The 22,194-nt window shown below is 41.4% G+C and overlaps 1 protein-coding gene across 1 annotated transcript in view; it reads right to left on the reverse strand.

Annotated features, from left to right (window-relative positions):
• Positions 1-566: 566 nt before the first annotated feature.
• The window catches only part of peli1b (pellino E3 ubiquitin protein ligase 1b), a 29,204-nt gene continuing 7,576 nt past the window's right edge, over positions 567-22,194 (reverse strand). Inside the window, exons 2-7 of the mRNA XM_058058197.2 lie at positions 13,381-13,688; positions 8,254-8,383; positions 7,098-7,199; positions 4,947-5,144; positions 4,675-4,863; positions 567-2,969 (exon numbers count right to left, since the gene is read on the reverse strand). Coding sequence (XP_057914180.1) covers positions 2,391-2,969; positions 4,675-4,863; positions 4,947-5,144; positions 7,098-7,199; positions 8,254-8,383; positions 13,381-13,460 — 1,278 coding nt within the window. The 5' untranslated portion in view covers positions 13,461-13,688 and the 3' untranslated portion in view covers positions 567-2,390. The remainder of the gene's footprint in view (positions 2,970-4,674; positions 4,864-4,946; positions 5,145-7,097; positions 7,200-8,253; positions 8,384-13,380; positions 13,689-22,194) is intronic.

Here is a 22,194-nt window from a genome sequence, read left to right on the forward strand (position 1 = left end):
ATAGAAAACATGTTTATGACTTTCTAAATGCGTGTTTTTACATTATAAGCGCCCCGTAAACCTGAAATATCACTCACATAGTCACCTTTACTCCTATTATTCATTGTTTACACCACATCTATGCTGCTGGGACTCTAGGCGGCAGCTAGCTAGTAAGCTAGCGCTAGCTAGTAAGCTAGCGAGCTAACCATATAGCGAGTTTATTCCTTCTAAGTTTAAGACGCCAAAAACTTACCTAACTTCCACACAGGACGGAAGGAGAACTCTTTTTCATGCGGTGACGTCGGACATGCAATGGCTGACTTCACGACTTCATGTAATTTTAAGGTAATGTAAGATACTGTGTCAATGTTTTGTGTCATGACTGCCGCCTAGTGACCAGGATACCACATATCAATTGTATTTCAATATGTTTTACTATGACTATAGTCTATCACCAAACAACCATCATTTATTAATTCATTTCTGAATAACTGCTAAATGGGGATGGAGCAATAATTGAACCATGATATCTCGATTGAGTTTAATGGATTATAGGAAGTCACACAAACACCACATAGTCGCTTTTTTACACTTTTATTGTTTAAAGTTATTACAAAAAACATTCTTTGCTTTTGCCTTCACGAGCACAAATCGGTGCATGGGCAGGGTATCTCACGTCATCACGCACGAACGGAAGCCCTTTCTTCCATATTTGGGCATAGAATAAGAAGTGGGGGGCAGTGATGAATAATAAGGATGAAAACGGATGAGGTACCCATTAGTATGCGAGTGCGTGTGTGTCTGAGAGTGGGAGAGAGAGAGAGCGGGTGAGAGACAGCGTGTGAGACAGGTCGTCAACTTTTGTCTCCCTGAGGTGAGCTGTGGGACGCAGATGAGACAGAGACAACAAGCGGAAGTGACGTCAAGCACACGTGACGATAAAGTGAAATTGTTTGTAGCCTGTGAATATTCTCATTAATCCTGGTTACTGAATCGATCACATTTAGACTGTTCAGGTTGTATTACGTCTTCTAAGACAACGCGAACAGTGCAGTTGCGATCGATTCAATGCCCTGAAGTGTGTTGGTACCGTTTAGCTGTTTAGCGTCAAGCTAACCTGAGTCAAACAGTCTTGGAACGTGTTTATTGCATCGCTGACGTCATCAGTTGAGTGGATGGGCGGGGCAACCAGTGGACGGCCATGTTTTCGGTCGACTTTCCAATTCAGGGTATTAGTTAAATTTGCAACTCAGAATGTCCAGGTGGGACACTTACTACCTCAAGGTATGCACCTTTAAACTAACATTACTTTACCGTTTCGCGAATAAATCAGTTCAAAGTTTTATTTTAAAGAAAAAACGAAAAAAGAAACCGAGCCTCAACGGTGGTTTTTAAGTTTTGTAAGTACTGGTTCACTGCGTAACAACAAAGCCAGCCATTCACTTTAAAATACAACGTTGTGTCAAAAGGTACCCCAAGTGAACGTTGAGTGAAGTACTCAATCGAGAGTGCTCACGAGCAGTCCGAACCGGATCCACGTGATAAATACCGGAAGTAATTTGAGTGCACCGTCCCATTGTTTTGAGAATGGGATATTTAAATAACACGAGGTGCATTTATGGATGTACTATAACTTTTAATATTAAAATGACACAATTTGCCGGTCTTATGAAAATGTTTGTTTCAATAAATTAGCAGGTCAGAATGTGACCAATGTGCCAATGTTATTATAAACAGTATTTGCATTGTACAGTGTGTTGGTGTGGAGGATGTGATGCTACATGGCTACAACCGCTCACGGCTTTAAAGGTTTTAAAGGGAGAGGAGGCGTCGTTCAGACGGCCATTAATGTTTCAGGAGGTTTGTGTATTGCTTTGAACCGCAGAATTGAACACCCACGCAGTGAGAGCACACCAGAGGACAGAACGTTTAAATACAAACAGAAAAGACGTAACCAGCCCTCAGAACACACCTGTAGCTTGTAGACGTTAATAGTAATCTGCAAACTAAAAGACGGAAGGTAAATTTGAGGGTAGTCTTTATCTGACAGGTGGGGGGGGGGGGGGTAAAGTGATACTTGGAGGGCCATAAATAAAGATCTTTGTTTAAATTAGCTTTAAGAGATGTACACAGATGTATATTGCATTAACAATAAGCCGTACTGTGGGTACGTTTCGATAAATACTGTTGCTGTTGTCACAATCACAAAAGTTTCTCCAGCAGTTTGCTTTGTTTGGTTTGTGTCTTTGTGAAAATATATAAATCTTTGTAGTCGTTCATGTAAAAGGAATACAAAGGTCACTTACAAATGAGAAAAAGACAAAAAAAGAAGTTCATAGTTGAACTGCAGAGGAGCAAAATCACGTCTTGTGTCCAAATGTTCCCGAAGGATGCTGGGAGACCGCCTCCTAGTCCAGTGGGCCTTGGAAGATGAGTCTGACGAATCCCTGCTCACCACTCAGCTGCTGTGCACAGAAAGGACAGGCAGCATGGAAGGTGTGCGTGCCGTGCGGCAGCGGGATCTGACTCCAGAATGACGCCGTCTTCTCTGAGCAAACATGGCCGCAAGGGTGGAAGGCGTGCGTGGGCGGGGCGGCGTCCACGTAGAAGCCCGCCTCGCAGCCCAGCCACAACGGCACGTAGGGCCCCTTCGCTCGGCACATAGGGCACTCCCGGTGGCAGCGCTCCCGGCCCTCCCGTTCCTCGCGGTGGTTTCCCCAGTTGTGGTATCCGTGAACATGACCGCAGTGGAGGTAGACCCACGGCTGCTTCTCGTCCGGTGTGTCTTTGCGGCGCATGGAGGGGAAGGCCAGCGTGTTGAAGCCCACGGGACACTGAGGGCGCGCCGCGTTGATCTCCTGGCGCAGCGCCTCCAGGTGCTTGAGGGTGGGTGTGCGTGACAAGCCTTCGGCGGTGCGCCACAGCAACGTGGCGCCGCAAAGGTCGATGAGGGAGCCGTCGACCAGTTCCTGCGACTCTGCCTCCACCTGACAGGAAAGAAGCAAACTTTTGACAAATGTCCAAAAGTCCTATAACCTTTGCCAAAATTAGGGTCCCGGGTCAGTTTTTATTGGTTTGTAAGGTATGGTATTGTTTTTGTTTCAGACATGTTTAACATGTTTACATTTGCAAGTCACCAAAAGGGAGTAGGAAGAAGCATAATCCTTCCCCTTCTCCAAATAGTATATATTAATTATAATTAATTCACATTATTTATATTATACCTTGTAAAAATGTAATAAGATGAATACAATATGAATAAGCACTTAATAATAAATAGTAAAATAAATGTAAAAAATTGTGTTTTAGTGAGTTGTACATCTAGTTTGGGTTTTGAGGAGAAAAATTGGCCTGGTTCATTACTTTAGTGTGCTGTGTAGTTATCTTCTCGCAACAGTAGGGGGCAGTGTTTCTTTACACCTTAGGTATCACTCAAGGTGACCAGGAAAAATATAAACCTGGGGTGTTCAAACCTTTTCCACCGAGGGCTGCATACTGGAAAGTAAGAGGACGCGGGCGACCACTTTGACATTTGTATATAAATATATATAATTTTGATATTTTATAAAAAAGCTTCAACAAAACGTAAATTATAGTTAAAGACAAACGTTGTGGGTTCTGGGTTTATTTTGTTTGATTACAGTATGAAAAAGTTTGGGCACACCTGGTAATTTTCAAGATTTTCCTTAAAAATCACTGGTTGTTTAGATCACCAATTTCAGTTAAATATACTGTATCATATAGCAGACTGATAGCAAACGCTGATGTATGAGAAGTCAAATTAAGTTTATAGGATTTACATTTAAGTGGGCAATAATTATTTAAACAAAAGTAGGCAGGTGCATAATAAAATTAGGGCACCCTTGTTGTTTTATTGATTTTAGTAACTTTAACACTAATTATTGCAACACAAAATTTGTCTGCTAAGCTCATAGACCCTTGAGTGAAACCAATCATGAGAAAGGATATTTAAGGTGGCCAATTGCAAGTTGCATCTTCTCAGTAGCAACTGACAAATGACTTGAAAGCCAAGATTGTTCAACATCATGGTGTAGGAGAAGGATGCAAAAAGCTATTTCAGAGATTTTAGCTGTCAGGTTCCACTGTGAGGAACATAGTGAGGAAATGGTAGACCACAGGAACAGTTCGAGTTCAGGCCGGGAGTGGCAGGGCAAAAAAAAATCTTAGATAAGCACAGTCAAAGGATGGTGAGAAAATTAAGACTGTATATTTCTACTATGTGCCGCACTTTGGACACCCCTGGTGTATCTGAGAAATGAAGAAACGTGTTGTATTGAAAGCTGAGTGCTGTGGCTTGCAACCTCTGGCATTGATGCACTGACTGCTTATTAAAGTATGATTTGCATTTTACTTCAGAAAGTGGACCCCTGCCAGTGTCAATGCTACTACTACGGCTACTGCTACTGCTACTACTACAACAACAACTATGGTTAAAAACAATGTCAGTGAATCTAGACTAGAGGTGTGTTTCAGGACAATGCTGATTGGCCGAGGGGACGTATGCTGCAGGAGGATAGCCTTTCAAGGCACATTGACCGGTCGCCATGGAGGCAACATCCTGATAATTTCCTGACTGATCTTCCTCCATCTGCCTCATGTCAGTCACCACGCCACCCGGTGGTTGGCCTAAGTCCTGCATCTACACCTAACTTACTGTTGTTCTATGCTCACCAACTTTCCCGGCTGCTGCGCCGAGCGCGTTTCTCGTAAAGTGAAAACGTTCCCGCACACCGAGATCTCCCGCCACACGCCTGGTCTGGAGTCCTGGCTAAAGCCGTGGCGAGGGTGCATCACCAGCACGCCGTTAGTGGTCAGGCCGTCCATTTGCCCGTCGGCCGTCTTCCACTTAGCGGCTTTCTCCTGCGGGGCAAAAAAAAAGAACACATTGTCAACTTTTACTTCCTTTCTTCCTTGTCCATTAACTTGTCGCTCTCGCCGCTCACCCCGAGGAAGATGTTCTTGGAGGAGTCGAAGCCTGCTGCGTAGATGCGTGCGCTATAAGGCGGCGTGCGCTGGCAAATGATGCGGCAGGCAAAGCGGGAGATGGTGCTCTGAACTGTTTGTGCGTCGGCGTTGCTCTGACTGCCCGCCACTGTGTCCGTCACCACAAAGTCGATGGGGCTCTCAGTGGAGCGACCCACCTGGAGACAGAGGAGGAGCACCAAGATGTTTAGGCTTCAGGATAGCTGACTTTAGGAGCGAGAGGCGGGGACCACCCTGGACTGGAGCCTCTAAATTGTCCATAGGTGTGAATGTGCTGTTTGTCCAATAAATGATCTATGTGTGTCCTGTGATTGGCTGGTGTCCTGTCCAGGGTGTACCCTGCCTCCAGACTCTTGACTCTAATGAGGACAAGCGCTACAGAAATACACATCTGTCCCAATACTTTTGTCCCTATGGTGCACATTAAACCTCAACTTTCCGTCTCATCTTGCAGTCCTCCAGCAATGATGAGCAAAATGACTTTTTCCTCTCCTCCGTCTGCTGTCTCTCTATCCATCCATCCAGCCATCCATCCAGCCATCTCCTCCGCCACTCTTTCGGCTTTCATCCTTTGCTCTCCAGTCTTGCGGCCCCTGCAGCTTAACCTCTGCCCTCCTGCCGGCGGACGGGCATGAATATTAAAGACGTTTGGAATTAAACTTGCATGGCTCCGGCTGAGAAGCGGCTTGACCTATTTCTCTGCTCCTCTGCTATCCTCCCAGAGAGGAAGGAAGAAAGCGAAACGTTTGAATGTTATTTTTCCCGTCATTTAGCAGATAAAGACGTTTAGCGAGGGCACAGTCACGCCTCATGGCAAAGCTAACGCAGCACAGATGTCGTTGTTTGGTTTCCAACACAAGCATGTAAACAAGGTCCACGTACATTTTCCCTGTATTATGACATAGTTATAAATTATTACCAACTTGGGGTGACTGAGATGTCATGGTTTCTGTGGGACCAAAGTGCTGAATCACGAGTATGCGGGGTACTACTAAATATTTGTTTTGAACATCGAAGCATCCATTTTGTGCGGCTCTTGGGGGGAAAAAAGTGTCTTTAAGTTGAATAAAAGCATGCTCAACCTGCGATTGCTTGTAACGACCTTGGTACTGCCATCCCATAATAACCACGACGATGATAATGATGGGCTGTTTGCCGCCCTTGACAGTGACATGAATCACAACTTAAGCATCGCCGCCGGGCCCCGCCCCCCTCACTAAAGTGTTAATGCTATCATCAAGGTGACTTTAAAAAAAGGCACTTTGGACAATGTTGACTGCATTCTGGTCAAATGTCTAACGGAGGATTAATAATTGATAAACGTTGCATGCATCTTCATTAATAAAAGACAACATCTGCCATTTCAGGTTGACTACCGTCCACACATAATGACACTCGCTAGTACTTAGGAAGGCTGTGGAGTCAATGTTAGCTGTAGTTCCTGTTCCCAAAAGTGTGAATAAAGTAGTACTTAAGTGCTAGGAGAAAAAAAAAATCATAATTTTGACCTTGGATGATCCCTCGACGACACTTTTGATGTCTGCTGATGAGGATGAAAGCTTCATGACAATACATGAACCTAACATAATTTCCTCTAGCATTAGCATATTTAATTACTAAATAGCTGATCGCTTCTAATCACTTGATTTTTATTATTATTTTAATGATAACGCTAATAAGAATTCATGTATTATTATTATTATTATTATTAAAGGGGACCTAATTTTTCAGCCTTTTGTATTGAGCTGTGGACGCCTAGCTACACACAATAACCAGCATACAAATCTTTAGTTCTTCCAGAATCTGCACCTATTCAGCTATATTTCTTTGGATTTTGTGGTTTGTTTTCATTTATTCCACTCATGGCCGCCTGCAGGCTAGCTGTGACCAGTATAAAAGTTGCTAATACATGGCGATGTATCTTTTTAAAATGTCGGATTTTAATTTTTAGCTGGATGTGTAGGATTCAGAATCCCACCCGTAAGGAGAGACTGGACAGTCTGACGTTGCACCTTTATCCAGATCCTCACCAAAAGTAATGCCTTCCATCTACCACCAATAGAGAGTTTGGTGTGTTGTATATTTAATGTAATCCTTGTATGAGCTGTTACCTGGAACATGTCTACATTGCTGTCGTGGGTGTACTCCACCACCACCGTCTGGACTCGGGACAGGGTGTAGGAGATGCTGTGCTGGTCTTTGTTGCTGATGGCCTGCGGGGTGAAGCAGAGAAAAGACGGATCAGAAGCACATATCGAAGTCGTGAGGGCCCGACAGGCAAAAAAAAAAACAAAGGAAGGTAGAGCGGGTCGAGCAAGTTCATGTCGTCACTTTGCAAAAACCAAAACATCTCAGGACCACCCGCTCGACAATCACTCTTCCAGATATGTGAAATGACCTCAAGCCTGGCCTCTTAAGAGTTTGTGCATATCCACACAAAGTATATTAAGCACAGATGTCCAACACACACTTCTCCGATCTACTTCCTTGGAACGCCCCGTCACACTTCCAAGTGATCCATGTACGCTACTCTTGTCTTGTAAACAATCAGTGTTCCACTAAATTTTCTGTGTAAACATACAATGGAACCTTCAACACTTCTTATTTGTTTGAATTTCTAAACCATTTTCGCATAGGAAATAACAGAAATAGAATTCTTAAAAAAACATGACTGTCACAAAAGTGTAAAATAAGTTCTATAAGTTAATAGAAGGATGTAAAAACAATAAAACGCCATGCAAATGTAATTTTTACTGCAGATTTGCTCTTAAAAGTGTAAAAGTATAGTGATGCTGGAGTCTTTTACTGCTTTGACCACGAGTCCGCCTCCTGTCTATAGTTTTCTTCTTCTCTTCGCAAAAAGCAAATGCAAATGATGCTGAACTGAGGTCTCCTGAGATCCGCCGACGCCTCGTGTGAGATCGTACAAGGCGAAAGTTAGAACGTAGAAGTGGTGTGCGACTTCGGAGAGAAGTGTTGCTTTACTCATCTGTATACACCAGTCATTATTTGCACTATGACCCATTTATCATTGCACTAAAATGAATATATCTGCAATATGTATGCTCCTGCATATGCTCCTGTGCAATACTATGTGTATATTTTATATTTTATATCTTGTATTGTCTTTTTTACTCTACTTTTATATACTTTTTTTTATCTTGACTATTGCACTGAAAGGAGAAGCTCTCCAATCTCGTTGCACATCTTGTATAATGACAATAAAGGCCATTCCATTCCATTACGTTTGTGTTTGTAGCGTCTCACCTTGGCTGCCTGAGGAGAGCAGGCGACGTGAACCGTGCTGGGTTTAACCCCGTTCGCCTTGGGTCTTTTGCAAAGTGCAAAGCGGCTTTTACGTCTGCCTCGGTCGCCATTGGGCAAAGAGCCATTGTACCTGCACACACACACACACACGCATACATAAATATAAACAAAAAGGTGGGAGCTAACAATAGGACATTATAGTCTGAGCAGCTGGGAAAAAACAGTCATTGTGGAAAATGCTTTTCCATGCACCACCACCACCCACTGTCCTTCTCCCAAGTCCTTGAGACCACGTGTGGGGGGCGTGGGGAACTATGACACACTGTGCTCGCTTTGCTGGTTGACCTAAATTGAACTTAAAACCACAACCTAATGAAGGCCAAATTCTCAAAACGTGCCCCCCATCCCACCGTGAAAAAATAAACACACTAATGGGTTCACTGAAGCCGTTACCTGGCCGCACAGGAGAATAAACACTGCAGTAAGTAACAAGCAGTTCGGTTTGCATCTCAAAATATCTCCACCCACGTTTTGATGATACTCTTCTAGAGGGTGGAGCTAAATATACTGCTGTCTGTTGATTGGATGACTGATTTACAAAAAAACAACAAGCTGAAAGGTCTCCTTTTATGCCACAGTGACATTTAAATGATGTTCTAACAGAGCCTGTTTATGAGCACCGAACATGAGGAAGAGAAGAGTCGTTGCAAAAATGCTTGCTTTTTATGTAGAATCTTTTCGTGACTGATAAATAACTAGCTAGATAAGCCCTCCCTGCTACACGCACACCTCTTTGTATTAAAAAAACAGCAGGTTTTCCCACACATTTTCCAATGAAGCCAACTATTGCCAGTTAGCTACAACTACAGACGTGGTAAGTTCACAGCATGTGGCAACGAAAGTTAACACATAACATAATATTAATATTAAAACAACAACTATGCACTAACAGACACATAAACTAAAATTGTTTTCATGAGGTGCCCGCAAGGCATGCTGGGTAATCCAGAAAATAAGAAGACGTAGTATGAGGATCAGGTTATTTTAATAAGCCTATATATAATGAGTATCCAGACTCCTATATGTGGCCTTTTTAAAAAAGTATCAACAAACGGCAACATTTTCTGGTTTTACTGGACACTTTAGAGACTCATGCAGTGGTTTTGGTGTTTTTGTTTCACCCCTATAAACACATCAGCCATGTATCATATGTTATTGTGAGAGACCTTGTTTTCGGACCTTTGATTTACTTCAGCCATGCGACTTGTGAAACTTAAGGAGCCATTACTCTACAACAAAGAAGAGAAAATGCAAACCCTCTAATGTGTGCATTTCTTTCTACACTAGGAAATCAGAACAGATGGAGCATGTCTTTCAGGACCCTTGAACAAACGAACCCGCCCAGACGACGGGGTGTCAGCTGAACATTGTTGTTGTTTGACCGCAGAGAGAACACAATCCAGCGGGATCAAACAAGGTCGGGAGAGTTTTCAAGTGTAACCATGGCAAGGGAGCAGAGAGCCCCACCAACATTTGGGAGGAGTAACCATGGCAAGTGCGTAACCATGGCAAAGTTTCCAGAGAAAAAAAAGGGCAGGGCCGTTCACTGGAGACTACGCCGAGTGTTGCAGGCGCTCGGAGCCCACGTTTCCTATGGGTAGCAGCAGTGCGGTGTGCTTGTAAATACATCCAAACACCAATGAAATAAGAGTGATGACTTGAAGGCTAATCACACACATTAATGTCTTATCAAGTGCTGCAGTACATAAACTACACAAGTATAGTATTACAAGGGTGGTACAAATAACACCCATGCACTTTTGCAAATGGTAAAACTACTCAACAAGGTAAACATAAGGTGAACATAAGTGAACATAACATAAGTTCGATTGCATCAATGTAAGCTTTTTGCATGGATGATTCTGTGAACACTCCCCTGACCGAGATTGGACCATATACACACACAGAAAAACACATTAGCATATACATCAAAGTGTAGAAGCTATAACTATGCTAATGCAGAGTCACAAATAGGTACATGGCACCGCAAGAGTCCAGAGAGGCCACAGTTGCTTAAAAAGACATGTGTGTAAACAACTCACTACTTGGTGCCGTATGTTAATGCGGTTCTATTTTTGGTCGATGTACATCCTTTTTAATCTAAATGCAATTACCAGGCACAAACACACACAATTCAGTTGAAAATGTGAAAATTGTAAATAGTTAAGGGTGTTATATTTGCAAAAATATGGTTATTTTAATGTGAAACACCAATTTTCTTGTGTTGTGACATTTTGGCTAAATACATATGTGTAAGTTTGTGTATGCTTGAAAATTATCTTTTCACAAAAAGTTTTTTTTTTTAGTTGGGAACTGATATTTTCCTGAAACTTACCTATGTTCTACTGCTGATTACTAAAGAACGGAAAAAGGTAGAAACCATGTCTATATAACCCAAGAAAACAATAATCTGTGTGCTTTTGAAAATTAGCTTGTTATGATAAAAAATGGTTAATTAATTAAATTAATTAATTAAATTAAGAAATTCATTCATTCATTCATTTTCTCACGAGGGTCCTCACGAGGGTCGCGGGGGTGCTGGAGCCTATCCCAGCTGTCTTCGGGCGAGAGGCGGGGTACACCCTGGACTGGTCTCCAGCCAATCACAGGGCACATATAGACAAACAACCATTCACACTCACATTCATACCTATGGACAATTTGGAGTCGCCAATTAACCTAGCATGTTTTTGGAATGTGGGAGGAAACCGGACCCACGCATGCACGGGGAGAACATGCAAACTCCACACATAGATGGCCGAGGCTGGGATTGAACCCTGGTCTCCTAGCTGTGAGGTCTGCGCACTAACCACTAGACCGCCGTGCTGCCCCATAAATTAAGAAATGAATTAATTTATTTATTTATTAACAATAAATTGATTAATTGTTAATAAATGAATCATTTGAAAAGCAATGTCAGAACCTTAATGTAGCGAGGGACGAAGTCTTTCATTCAATAAAATATTGCGTGTGTATGATGTTTAACAGTAGCACGACTTAAATCATCCCCGGACAGACTTCCTGTGTTGACATTTGAAAGATGGCCGCTTAACCTAGAAACCAAAAGAGCACCAGCAGGCGGAAAAAAAAAGCAGTGCAAAGTGGAAAACCTAGGTTGTCTCCCTTGTAAAGATGCAGAACCAGGCACCGTTTACTGCTCGCTGGGATTTTTCCGTTGAGGAAAACTTCCACGGTCATCTGCGTGACAATGCCGGTCCTGACCAACAAAATGTGACTCAGCTGTTAAACCAGCATGCATGTACGCAGTCTAAGGAGGTTTGGAGGCTGGGATGATATAGGAAGTTCTTTGTTGCTGTTGGAGAGAAAGTGTGTGTGTGTGTTCCGTGCTAAAGACGAGGGTGTGGTGTCATTTTTTCCCGCTCTCCAGCTGAGTATGTGGACTTTAGTCAAAACAAACCTCTGGGCTTAGGAGGTTGAGGCCAAGGAGTTTAAAGGCACTCGCTTGCTTGCCATTTGCTTTTTTAAGACATAATGTCTTATTTGAGCACACTGGCTCAAAAGCGGCCCTCACCAGCTAAGCGCTTTTTGGGAGTGTGTGGTTCTTCTAAAATGACGTAATGGCAAAAAAAAAAAGCATGTAACAAAAGTGTACCTTCATATAGGCACACCGACATATGTCAGTGTTTTAATTTCCTCCATTCGGGAGAAGAATACTGAACCAGTGAGTAACTGAGTTAAAAATAAAAAGGTTACTAATGTTATGTTTGACTATTTCAATTATTTCCCAACAGTAAAGTGTGGAAGAGTTATTATTATATTATTATATATTATCGTAGTGTCCTGACAGTCACAGTCTGGTGTCTTTTTTTCACTTCTGACCTTAACACGTCAAGAGAAGCACTCAGTTCCAACACCGTATATATATCCAACTTGCACACTGTCTGTGCACCCTCTCCACCCCCGCACTACCCTTCTTCACGCGAGGTGAATCCATTTTCTATGCCGCTTATCCTCACTAGGGTCACCAGGGTATGCTGGAGCCAGTCCATACCAGTTGAAGTGTGAAATAAACGTCTAGAAAACCTACTGGAATTAAGCTGATAAAGCATCCTCCACAATGTTCCCAGCCTTGGTGAACTTGGTAGTAACACCCTGTAGTCACCTTTACACTCAATAATTGCCAATAGTCGATGGAATATTATAAAAGAAGTGTGTGTAGCTATGAATGGCCAACAGGAAGTGACGTCAGTTTACTTTTTGCTTGGCGTGGGTTACACTCACAACGGTAGCCCGTGTTTTTTTTTTTATCAGGGATTGTTGTGAGATAATTCAAACCTGCAATAAACGCCTGTTGTCGGCGATAAAGTCTCATCGAATATTACAGTAACATTACTGACACCTAGTGACCAGTGTAGAATACTCCATATAATTTTAGTTTATGTAGACATTTTTATGCTTAAAAATTATTAATTTACATTTGCTATAATATACAATTTTTTAACCAATAAAAAAACAGTGATTCATTTTTTTTTTAACTGATAGACACAGACAAAATTGAAAGCATGAAGTGACGTGGGATGACTGCAATTACTTTTTTGGGAAAATATTTACATTTATGAAGTATTCTCATTGTTAATTTTTGCCAATACAAAATGTAGAAATGGTGTACCTCCGATTTGTTTGAATTTTTTTTTTTTTATTATTTTTGAATGGAAATAGTATATATTTCTATTATATTCTTAAAGTATAGTCCACAGTATAGAATTTCTTTTGGAATATGAGATGCAAAACAAAATCAAAGAAATAAGGGTCCTCCTGTGAGGTACACTGACGTCCCTATTTTTTTCATATACTCTGCAAGGTGGCGCTATGCTCCCCTTTTTCCTGTTGATGTACTGTCTTGCAACTCCTAATATGCAAAGAAAAAGTGCCCCATCTTTGTCCACCAATCACCAGGCTGCACTGTCTCTAGCTCTGCCCTATTGGTACCACAATAGAGTGGCACGGTACCCATCAGTCTTTCTGGTACCCTTCCCAGCCACAAATCACAAACAAAGTGAATCAAAGTGTACTCAACGCTTGGTGTAAACGTCCATGTCTGCTTACCCCAGCACAATGAGCTCTCCATACTTGACTGGCACTTTGGTGGAGGTGGTGCAGATGTTCTCCTGCTCAGGCGAGTACATTGGGCACGGCTGATGGTGGTCTGGAGGACGGGTGGGGTCCAGCAGGGTGCACGCAACAGGAAAGGGGGAAAGGAGGAGGGAATCTGGGTGGGGGGGATAAAGCTGACCAAGTGGAACACGGGGGTGGGAAAGGAGGAGGAGGAGGAGGAAGGGGAAGGGTCAGCTGAGCCTCAGCTCCACCCTCTCATGCTTCAAGCGTCAGTCACTCACGGCGCCACCTCTCCTGCCCTGCAGTGACACAGGAAGTATTGACACAAAGATTAGCAAATCTTGCACATAAGCAACAAGCAACTTTTCATACATAGGTCCACGTCTTCAGTCCAAGTGGAGCACTTTTGCTCTTGAAGGTGTTCTTCTCAAACAGGAAGTTACAAGTATATAAAAGTAGAGTAAAAAAGACAATTTAACAAGACATATACAAGATATATACAAGATATCCAAAATATACACATAGTATTGCACAGGAGCATATGCAGGAGCAGACATATTGCAGATATATTCATTTTAGTGCAATGATAAATGGGTCATAGTGCAAATAATAACTTGTTTAATGACTGATTTGTGTGCACATTTAGAGCAACACACAGGAACTTGAGTCTTATTTATGTTTTTAATGGATTATTTACTCTCATTATGTCCACTATACTAGTGCACTTTAACTATAGGGGTGTTATTCCGTGTCTGGAGGCCTCTAATATAATGTTTAAAACCCTATTTAGAAGGTCGTAAACAGGTTTTCTATATGCTCTTAACTATAAAAATATTCCATTAATAAATAAGGACTCCTATTTGTTATGTCCTACTTATATCTGGAACCAATTAACCCCGATAAACGAGGTATTACTGTATTCACAATGAATGTAAGGAAAATGTATAAAGATTTCTTTTTAATCTGCACAAAAATTTTATATATTTTGTATATATCTTGTATATATCTTGTTAAATTGTCTTTTTTACTCTACTTTTATATACTTTTTTTTTAACTTGACTACTGCACTGAAGGGAGAAGCTCTCCAATCTTGTTGTACATCTTGTATAATGAAAATAAAGGCCATTCCATTCCAAAATATCATGTGGTTCTTCCACTAAAACAAACAATGCACTGTAACAATGTTCCACAGGCTTACAATTATTATTAAGTTACTGAACCTCAAATTTTGTTTCCACACACAACACCCAAAAAAAAAAAAACACCCAAATGTAACTGTAACATTAGGATGTTGAGTCCTTCGGGGACTGATAAGCAAATCTGCAGAACGGAAAAAAGATTGGTTGAAAAGCAAGGACCCATTCATCATAAGAGCATTCCACAGCCTCGCAGTTGAAGGCCCTCCTTCCAGCAGCGTGTGAACGTTGTGGTAACAAGAGATCTAATTTAGGTATATCGCAACAGTACAGTTGTGAACTATAAATAGATAAATCACACATCGCGGGCGGCTGGGGAGGAGGTGAGAAATCAACCTCAGGTTCAACACTTTCACATTTTCAGCCCTGCGTTCATTTTTAATCTTCCACTTTCACAATCTGTTCTCCCACTCGTAACCTCCTCCAAACCTCCCAAAAAAAACCAAAAAACAGTATGTCAGACGGTAATATGTCACATTCTGCTGCATCACCAGATAAAACAGAGAAAGCCACAAAGAAATGATTTTCCACATGAATGTGGAACGTTGACTGTATAAGCACCGTCCTCATGGTTAGATGTGGCTACTGGAAACATTTTAAGGCGGTGGATGTTAAGGACAAACAGGAAGTGGGTCGGACAGATGTGGCCGCTTTGTCCAGACCACTCAGTTAAAAGTAATACTGCTGTGTCTGCAAACATACACTTCTCACTTCTGCAAAGGCTTCAATGCTTATTCAGAGGAACCTATTTATTATTATTATTATTAACATGTTAATAAAGGATCTTTGTTTTCATGTATTTACAGTCATCCCTTATTTATTGCGGTTAATTGGGCGAAAAGTGGGACACAAAAGACGACCACCGCTTTAAGCGTAGCACACCCTTGACCTCCTTACGACACGCAGCCCGTGGTGGCAGCGTGCCACAGGCTGCTTAGCGACAGACACACACAGTCGTACAACAATAGAAGAGGCGAGCTGGTTGAGAGACTCCGCAGGCCGAGGTCGGCGTGCCGATGATAGCCACTTGACACCCCCGCCGGGGCGACATCCAACCAAGCGACAACACCTGCACGCTGAAAAATATCTGTGCATTCCAACTTTCACCTTCACCACTTCCTGCATCTCGACTACTGTAAACAATAACGGCGCAAAGCTTAGTGTCGTTTCCTACATTGCACACATGAAACTGCACCTTTTTTTCTTTTGTGCATCACTTAGTATTTCTAATTTTATTGCTTGCTGCATATTTTTGCATTAGATAATAGACTACAAATTGACAAGGTGTTCCTAAGTCTGGACACAAATGAAATAGTTACTGCATCACATGAACTGTAGAAAAAAAATCTTGAAAATGTGCATTTTTGTTTATGTGTGTATACTTTAAGGACAACGTGACAACAACACTACAGTTGTGGAAAAAATGATTAGACCACTTCACTGATACAACCTAAGGTACATTTGTTAGGACAGATATAATAATGACAACATAAATAGATCATAAGAGTTTAATTTAATAATAATAATAATACATTTTATTTGTATAGCGCTTTTCAAAATACTCAAAGACACTTTAAAGAAGAATGGAGTTGAATAAAGCAAGTAAACAGTAGAAAGTAGTAAAAAGTAGAAGACACACCAAAATACAACATTCATTGGTTAATACACAGTTAAAACATGAGTAAAAGCGGGGCGGGGCACAGCAGACAGGTATAAAAAGTGAGACATTAAAAACAGATTTAAGAGATAACTAGAAACTTCCATGGTTTTCTTGATTTGGCCCAAATCTCTTATATTCTTACATGAATAACTATAACATTATACTTCCAAAAAATGTCACTCTTTTGAGCTATTTTTGTTGTTATTGTTATATTTGTCCAAACAACTGTAACTTTCATTGTACTAGGTATTAAAATGAAGAAGAAACTAAGTGGTCAAATTGTTTTTTTTCCATGACTGTATGCATTTAGTAGTTAATGAGTTAAAGATGCTAAAAAACAATTCAGTATCGGTCAGTATGTGTTAAGCTATCGGAACAAAACACTAGCATCTTATCTCTGTGTTATACAAGACAAAGAAAATAGTGATGTTTAATATCTACAACTATATTTCATTAATAATACATTTTTTGAGCAAACTACCAGCCGCAAACACAAGAGATGCATGGTTGTCGACGACCACAATGTATAGTATTATAACAGACATCGATATTTCAAAGAAAGAGACACCATTTTGGACCACGCCTCAAGTAGTGTTGTAAGTAAGGCAGTGTTATGTTGGCTGTAGGACAAAACCCAGAACGCATCAGAAGGTGCAAAGAAGCAGGATTTCACCAAAAAAAAACATTAAAACGTACATTTCAACCGGGACACCTACGCCTTCAATACTAGATCTGCTTCTGCTGACCTCCTTCCAGTCTATTTTCTGGGAAAAAAAACGATGTGATGTGTCAGCACGACCGCTGAGCTTAGAAGGAGATAATCAATACCAGGTCACACATACTTTGCGTTCATGCATGCAAAAAGAGAGGAAACGTCAGCGAGACTCGACAGCAACCAACCTCTTCATCTGTGATTGTTGTCAAAGAGTCGGAACTTGAAGGTCATCCTCTCACCACATCCTCAAACACTCAAAAGGCTTTTAGCCATTTAGTACCTTTTATGTTTCCCTTGACGGGCTTCCCGGTGAAGACCTCTGGGCCCTCTGGCCGTCCTGACTCAGAACAACTGACATGAACTTCAAGTTTGCGGCCGTGGCGCTCTTCAAAAAGGATGACATCTGTCTGTGCATCTTTTTATCTTTGTGGGTCACACAACAAAGATCTGGGATGGCTGATTTGAACGATACCGCAGGTCTTCTTCACAGTCAAGTGCTTTGCACAACACAACGCTACAGGACAGACGAGGTTGCAAACGACATTGGGTACTGTGGCTATCAAGGTATGAAAGGACAAAGATGGATACACAATAATGAAAACCAAATTCAAACTCTTACATGGCAACCAGTAGTATTGCCCCGATGTCATCTTTAGGGTCTTATTCCCATGCTATGATAAGATGTAATGCATTTAGCATAATTACAATACGTACAATGGAACCTACTAAGTCAAATAATTATAGGTTATCACATTGTTTGTCCGGTATCAGGCCAGGTATCATGCCCCCAAGTGTCAGTATCAGCCCGAGACCGAAGGTCACATACTATTTAATCATGAGCTTATTATCACGTACTATTTAATCAAAAGACTTTGATTATTTTGTTTCCAGAAAATGTTCAGTTTATTACATGTATTATATCTAAACAGTGTAAACACAACAATTGCAAAAATATTTCAACAATAATATTTTATCAACAGTCTTATCTTATCAATGTCTGACAATTAAAGTTCCATTAATCAAGTTTGGGTTTTTTGGTGACTGGAGAAGCACTAGGCACTAAGCACTCGTGTGCTGTTCTCTGATTGGTTGTTTCACGGGCACGATATCAGAGCAGCGCACTCTGAGTGGACAGCTACGGGGGCTGATACTGGACATGGTTAAACGCTATACTTTATCAGTATCACTGCCCTGGGCTTTCACACAGTATCATTTTGGCCTTTTCCCGTATCATACATGGGCGGTTTCTACAGGGCCAATTAATACTGTAGTATGTGATAAAACCCGTTATTGGAAATAATGGAAAAGAAATGATTAAAAACCTTGGTTAACTTTATAAGCCACTTTATACATAACAACATTCTAAACTGCCACAATAGTGTTAGAATAACATAACATTGAAGGTAAAAACAAAAGCATACTGCTTTGAATGAGAGTCTGTTTATTTCTCATAATTTCATAATTAGGTTGTAGTTGAATTCTGCATTTAGTTTGCTTTAACTTTAGATCATTTATTATAATGTCTAATGTACTAAAGTGGAACATTCATGTCAACGCCCCTCAGGCTGATGTGCAGCTTTTTAACAAAGACAAAGTCGCTAGGGATCGGTACGGTAAAATCATCATGCAGAAGCCAAGCATCCGGGCCAGCCCACGGCCCCAAAGACGCCAAAAGACGCAGAGCGTCCCATGGGCAGGACAAAGCCCAGTCTTTAACCAATGGCTGTCCAGTTTCGGGCAGTGGAACAACAACTACACTTTCCCATCGATGATGGTATTGTAGCGCATACTTGGTCAATGAAATGTACACACAGAAGTACATATTTCACCACTTGGACATTTTTAGGGGAACCTGAGCTCTCTTTCTCTGTGTGTTATAAAGAATGACAAATTACTTGATATTACATAATGGACTGGACAGAGATAATCAATTTCTGCTTATTTATTCCATCACTGTGCTGCGTGTTAGCACGCTGCTTAAATATGCTATGGTTGTTGGTAAAACTACATGTTAACACTTTAATTATGTCACCTGTTGGTACAAAGTGGATTGAAAGTAGCGGTGTGAGAACGTCCATTAGACAATTTACACCCAACATCTCGTTCAGGTGAGTGCATTTTTTTATATACTTTATTTTTATTTATTTATTTTAAACAAAATGTCAACAGCAATACAAACACACCCAAAACAAAAAGGCGGCACTGGACATACACAGCACACAATTTGGCTATCCCACATTCCCTGTCATGGTGCAATTAGAGTCATTTCCTTGATTTTTGTCCGTGAACAGTGTGCATTTCAACCTTTTTTTTCCACACATGTCTTCTTCAATCCTCAATCTATGTGTAAATAGTTCCATGTCATGTATTGTGTTCATCAAACAAAGTCAGTCCTCCAGTGCCAAGGGTCTTGGATTAAGTCATTTTTTGGTAATGGCTTTTTTTTACCTGCTACCAACATGATTTTATATACTAAATACCTATCTTCTCTTAACACAAAGTCTCCCACCAGGTGGCCCAGATACAATGTCTCACATGATAAAGTCACACTGTAACCCAAAATCCTCTTCATGGTTTTACATACCCTCTTCCAAAAATGAATGATATTTGGGCAGAACCAAAACACATGTGAATGGTTGACATTGACTGTCCCAAGTGAGTGCATTTTATGTGGTGACGGGGAGTAATATATCACTATTGTACTGTGAAGTCTCACGTAAAGATGTCCAAGTCCAAGTCAAGTCTCAAGTCAAGACAGGTCAGTCAAGTCCCAAGTCAAGCACTATTTTGTCTCTCCAAATGTAATCTCTTAAATCTGACAAAGAGTGCTGACAAGTACAGAAATGTAATCCACACATTTGTTTGTTCTTAGTCCAAGTTGAGATGATACTATCAAAATTGTGATTAATTTATTAATTTAGCATGCTATAGATGTTTCTTGTCTACACAACAACTGTTATTCACAACATTAATAACAGTCAGATTAGTGGCTGATTATTAAACAGAGCATAAACAACCGTCAGGTGATCAAGCTGACCTCCACACAGGTAACAAAAGATTCTTTTGTCCAACCTTTGTTTCCAATAGGAAATCTGTGCACCCCTCGTCCCGTGTCCCGTTCGGAAAGCTGCTTAAGTCTTTCAAAGCCACAAGGAGCCTTCAAGGAAAAGAGAGGCTAATCGCTGCTGTTGCTGCTGAAGAAACCTCCAGCAGGGCGACTTGCTGACGGTGCCAACACTCTAATTACTCCAGATACCTGTCACGTTTTTATGGTCTAACACAGTCAGCCGGCTGATTAGATGGGATTTTTATTATCAGATAATCTGTGTCATTGTTTTGTTTCCTTCTCATAATAACCAGGAAACATTGAGTTTAATTCATTGGCATTAGCAGCTGAAAACACGTGTGCAGTACTTAAGAGAGACAACTTCCAGACGGCTGTTTGGGACAAATCAGTCTTTGTTGCTACAAGCTGTGGCTGTCCACGTTTTTTAAAAGCTCACGTGAAGCTTCTTGGATGTCTCAGTTTCTCCGATGAAGGATGTCAAACTTTTGAATGAGGGGAAACGACGTCACCAATTTCCATTTACACTCATACACAAACGTTGACGCGTATGGCCGCATGGTGGGTGTACCGCTGGTGGTGAGGAGGTTGTTTCCAGCCACATAACAATACAACTCAGAGGGGACGTTAAGGGAAAATGACTGCCGATGCCACATTATAGGAAATTAATAGCAGGATGAATTAGTAGTAGCAATCACACCTCCTGACACTTGGACTGCTCTATGAATCCAAGCCAGACTGCTTTCTGGCCTGCAGCTTCAGAAATAATCATAAAGCATATAAATTCTCATCTTTCATCAGGGAAAAAAGATATATGTAAAAACATTCATGTATTTATTTTCTACTGCTTATCCTCACAAGGGTCGCGGGGGTGCTGGAGCCTATCCCAGCTGTCTTCGGGCGAGAGGCGGGGTACACCCTGGACTGGTGACAAGCCAATCACAGGGCACATATAGACAAACAACCATTCACACTCACACTCATACCTATGGACAATTTGGAGTCGCCAATCAACCTAGCATGTTTTTGGAATGTGGGAGGAAACCGGAGTACCCGGTGAAAACCCACGCAACGAAAACTTCACACAGAGATGGCCGAGGGTGGAATTGAACTCGGGTCTCGTAGCTGCGAGGCCTGCATACTAACCACTTGCACAGCGTGCAGCCCCATATCTATATATATGTAGCCAAAATGTATAAACATCTATGCCACAACAAACACAAAAAGGTTGTTTGCAATGAACTGTGTGTGAAAAATGTGTGTTAAATTTCCCTTCAATGCATATTAAATGCACTTCTGTGGACTTGTGGCCGTTTTTTCATCTTAAAACTGCATCAAATGTGATCTATTCTAATGTGGAGTTGCATCATCACCTTTTTGTACCTCTCACTCAAAAAGTAAAAAAAACACATAAACGCCCTTCCTCATCAGGGCGAGAGCAATGAAGGTTTTCAACTTTCTGGAGTGTGCACGATGACATGCACAACCACAAAACTGTACATGTGCCAATTTCGTGTGTCACTTGACAGGACAAATAATCACCCTGTCATGTAGGTTCCATTGAAAATGAATGGACTAGAAGTGACGTCGGCCATAACTCTACTCCAGATCCGCTGCACACAAAAAGGGTGAAAATTTGTCAAAACACGTACCCCTCATGTCTTTCCTGTGCTATTAATTTTCTGACAAATACAGCATATGGTGGTGCTGTTATTAAAGTTTTACCCCGTGATTTGGATTGACTTGAATTTCCTCACAAGAACACCCACTGTAACTTTAAGGTGTGTAGTCCAATCACCACAAAATTTACTACACACCTTTAGGAGACTGACAAACGCGTGGGGGCATGTGAAAAAAAATAGGACACCACGGGTCCTGCATATATGTAGCGAGTGGATCGTCAGGAACATTGCTAGAAAGTGATAGCATGTCAATAAACACAGGAAGTCCCAATTCCCTGCCCACTCCCAGACAGGAGCACTCCTCTCTCATGTCCAGCGGTCCCAGGAGGTCCGGTGTGTGTGTGTGTGTGTAAAATGTGTGAGTGCCACTAAAAGTGTGGGCCAATGAAATCATCATGCATGCAAAGCAGACTACCTCCAAACAGGTAGAAGTTCAGTGAAGCACACTTGTACTGTACTTGACTTCCAGCTCCACCCACCAGCGACCA

The sequence above is a fragment of the Doryrhamphus excisus genome, linkage group LG20 (assembly GCF_037039965.1).
Source record: "Doryrhamphus excisus strain RoL-2023G ecotype Guam linkage group LG20, RoL_Dexc_Guam_v1.1, whole genome shotgun sequence".
NCBI lineage: Eukaryota > Metazoa > Chordata > Actinopteri > Syngnathiformes > Syngnathidae > Doryrhamphus > Doryrhamphus excisus.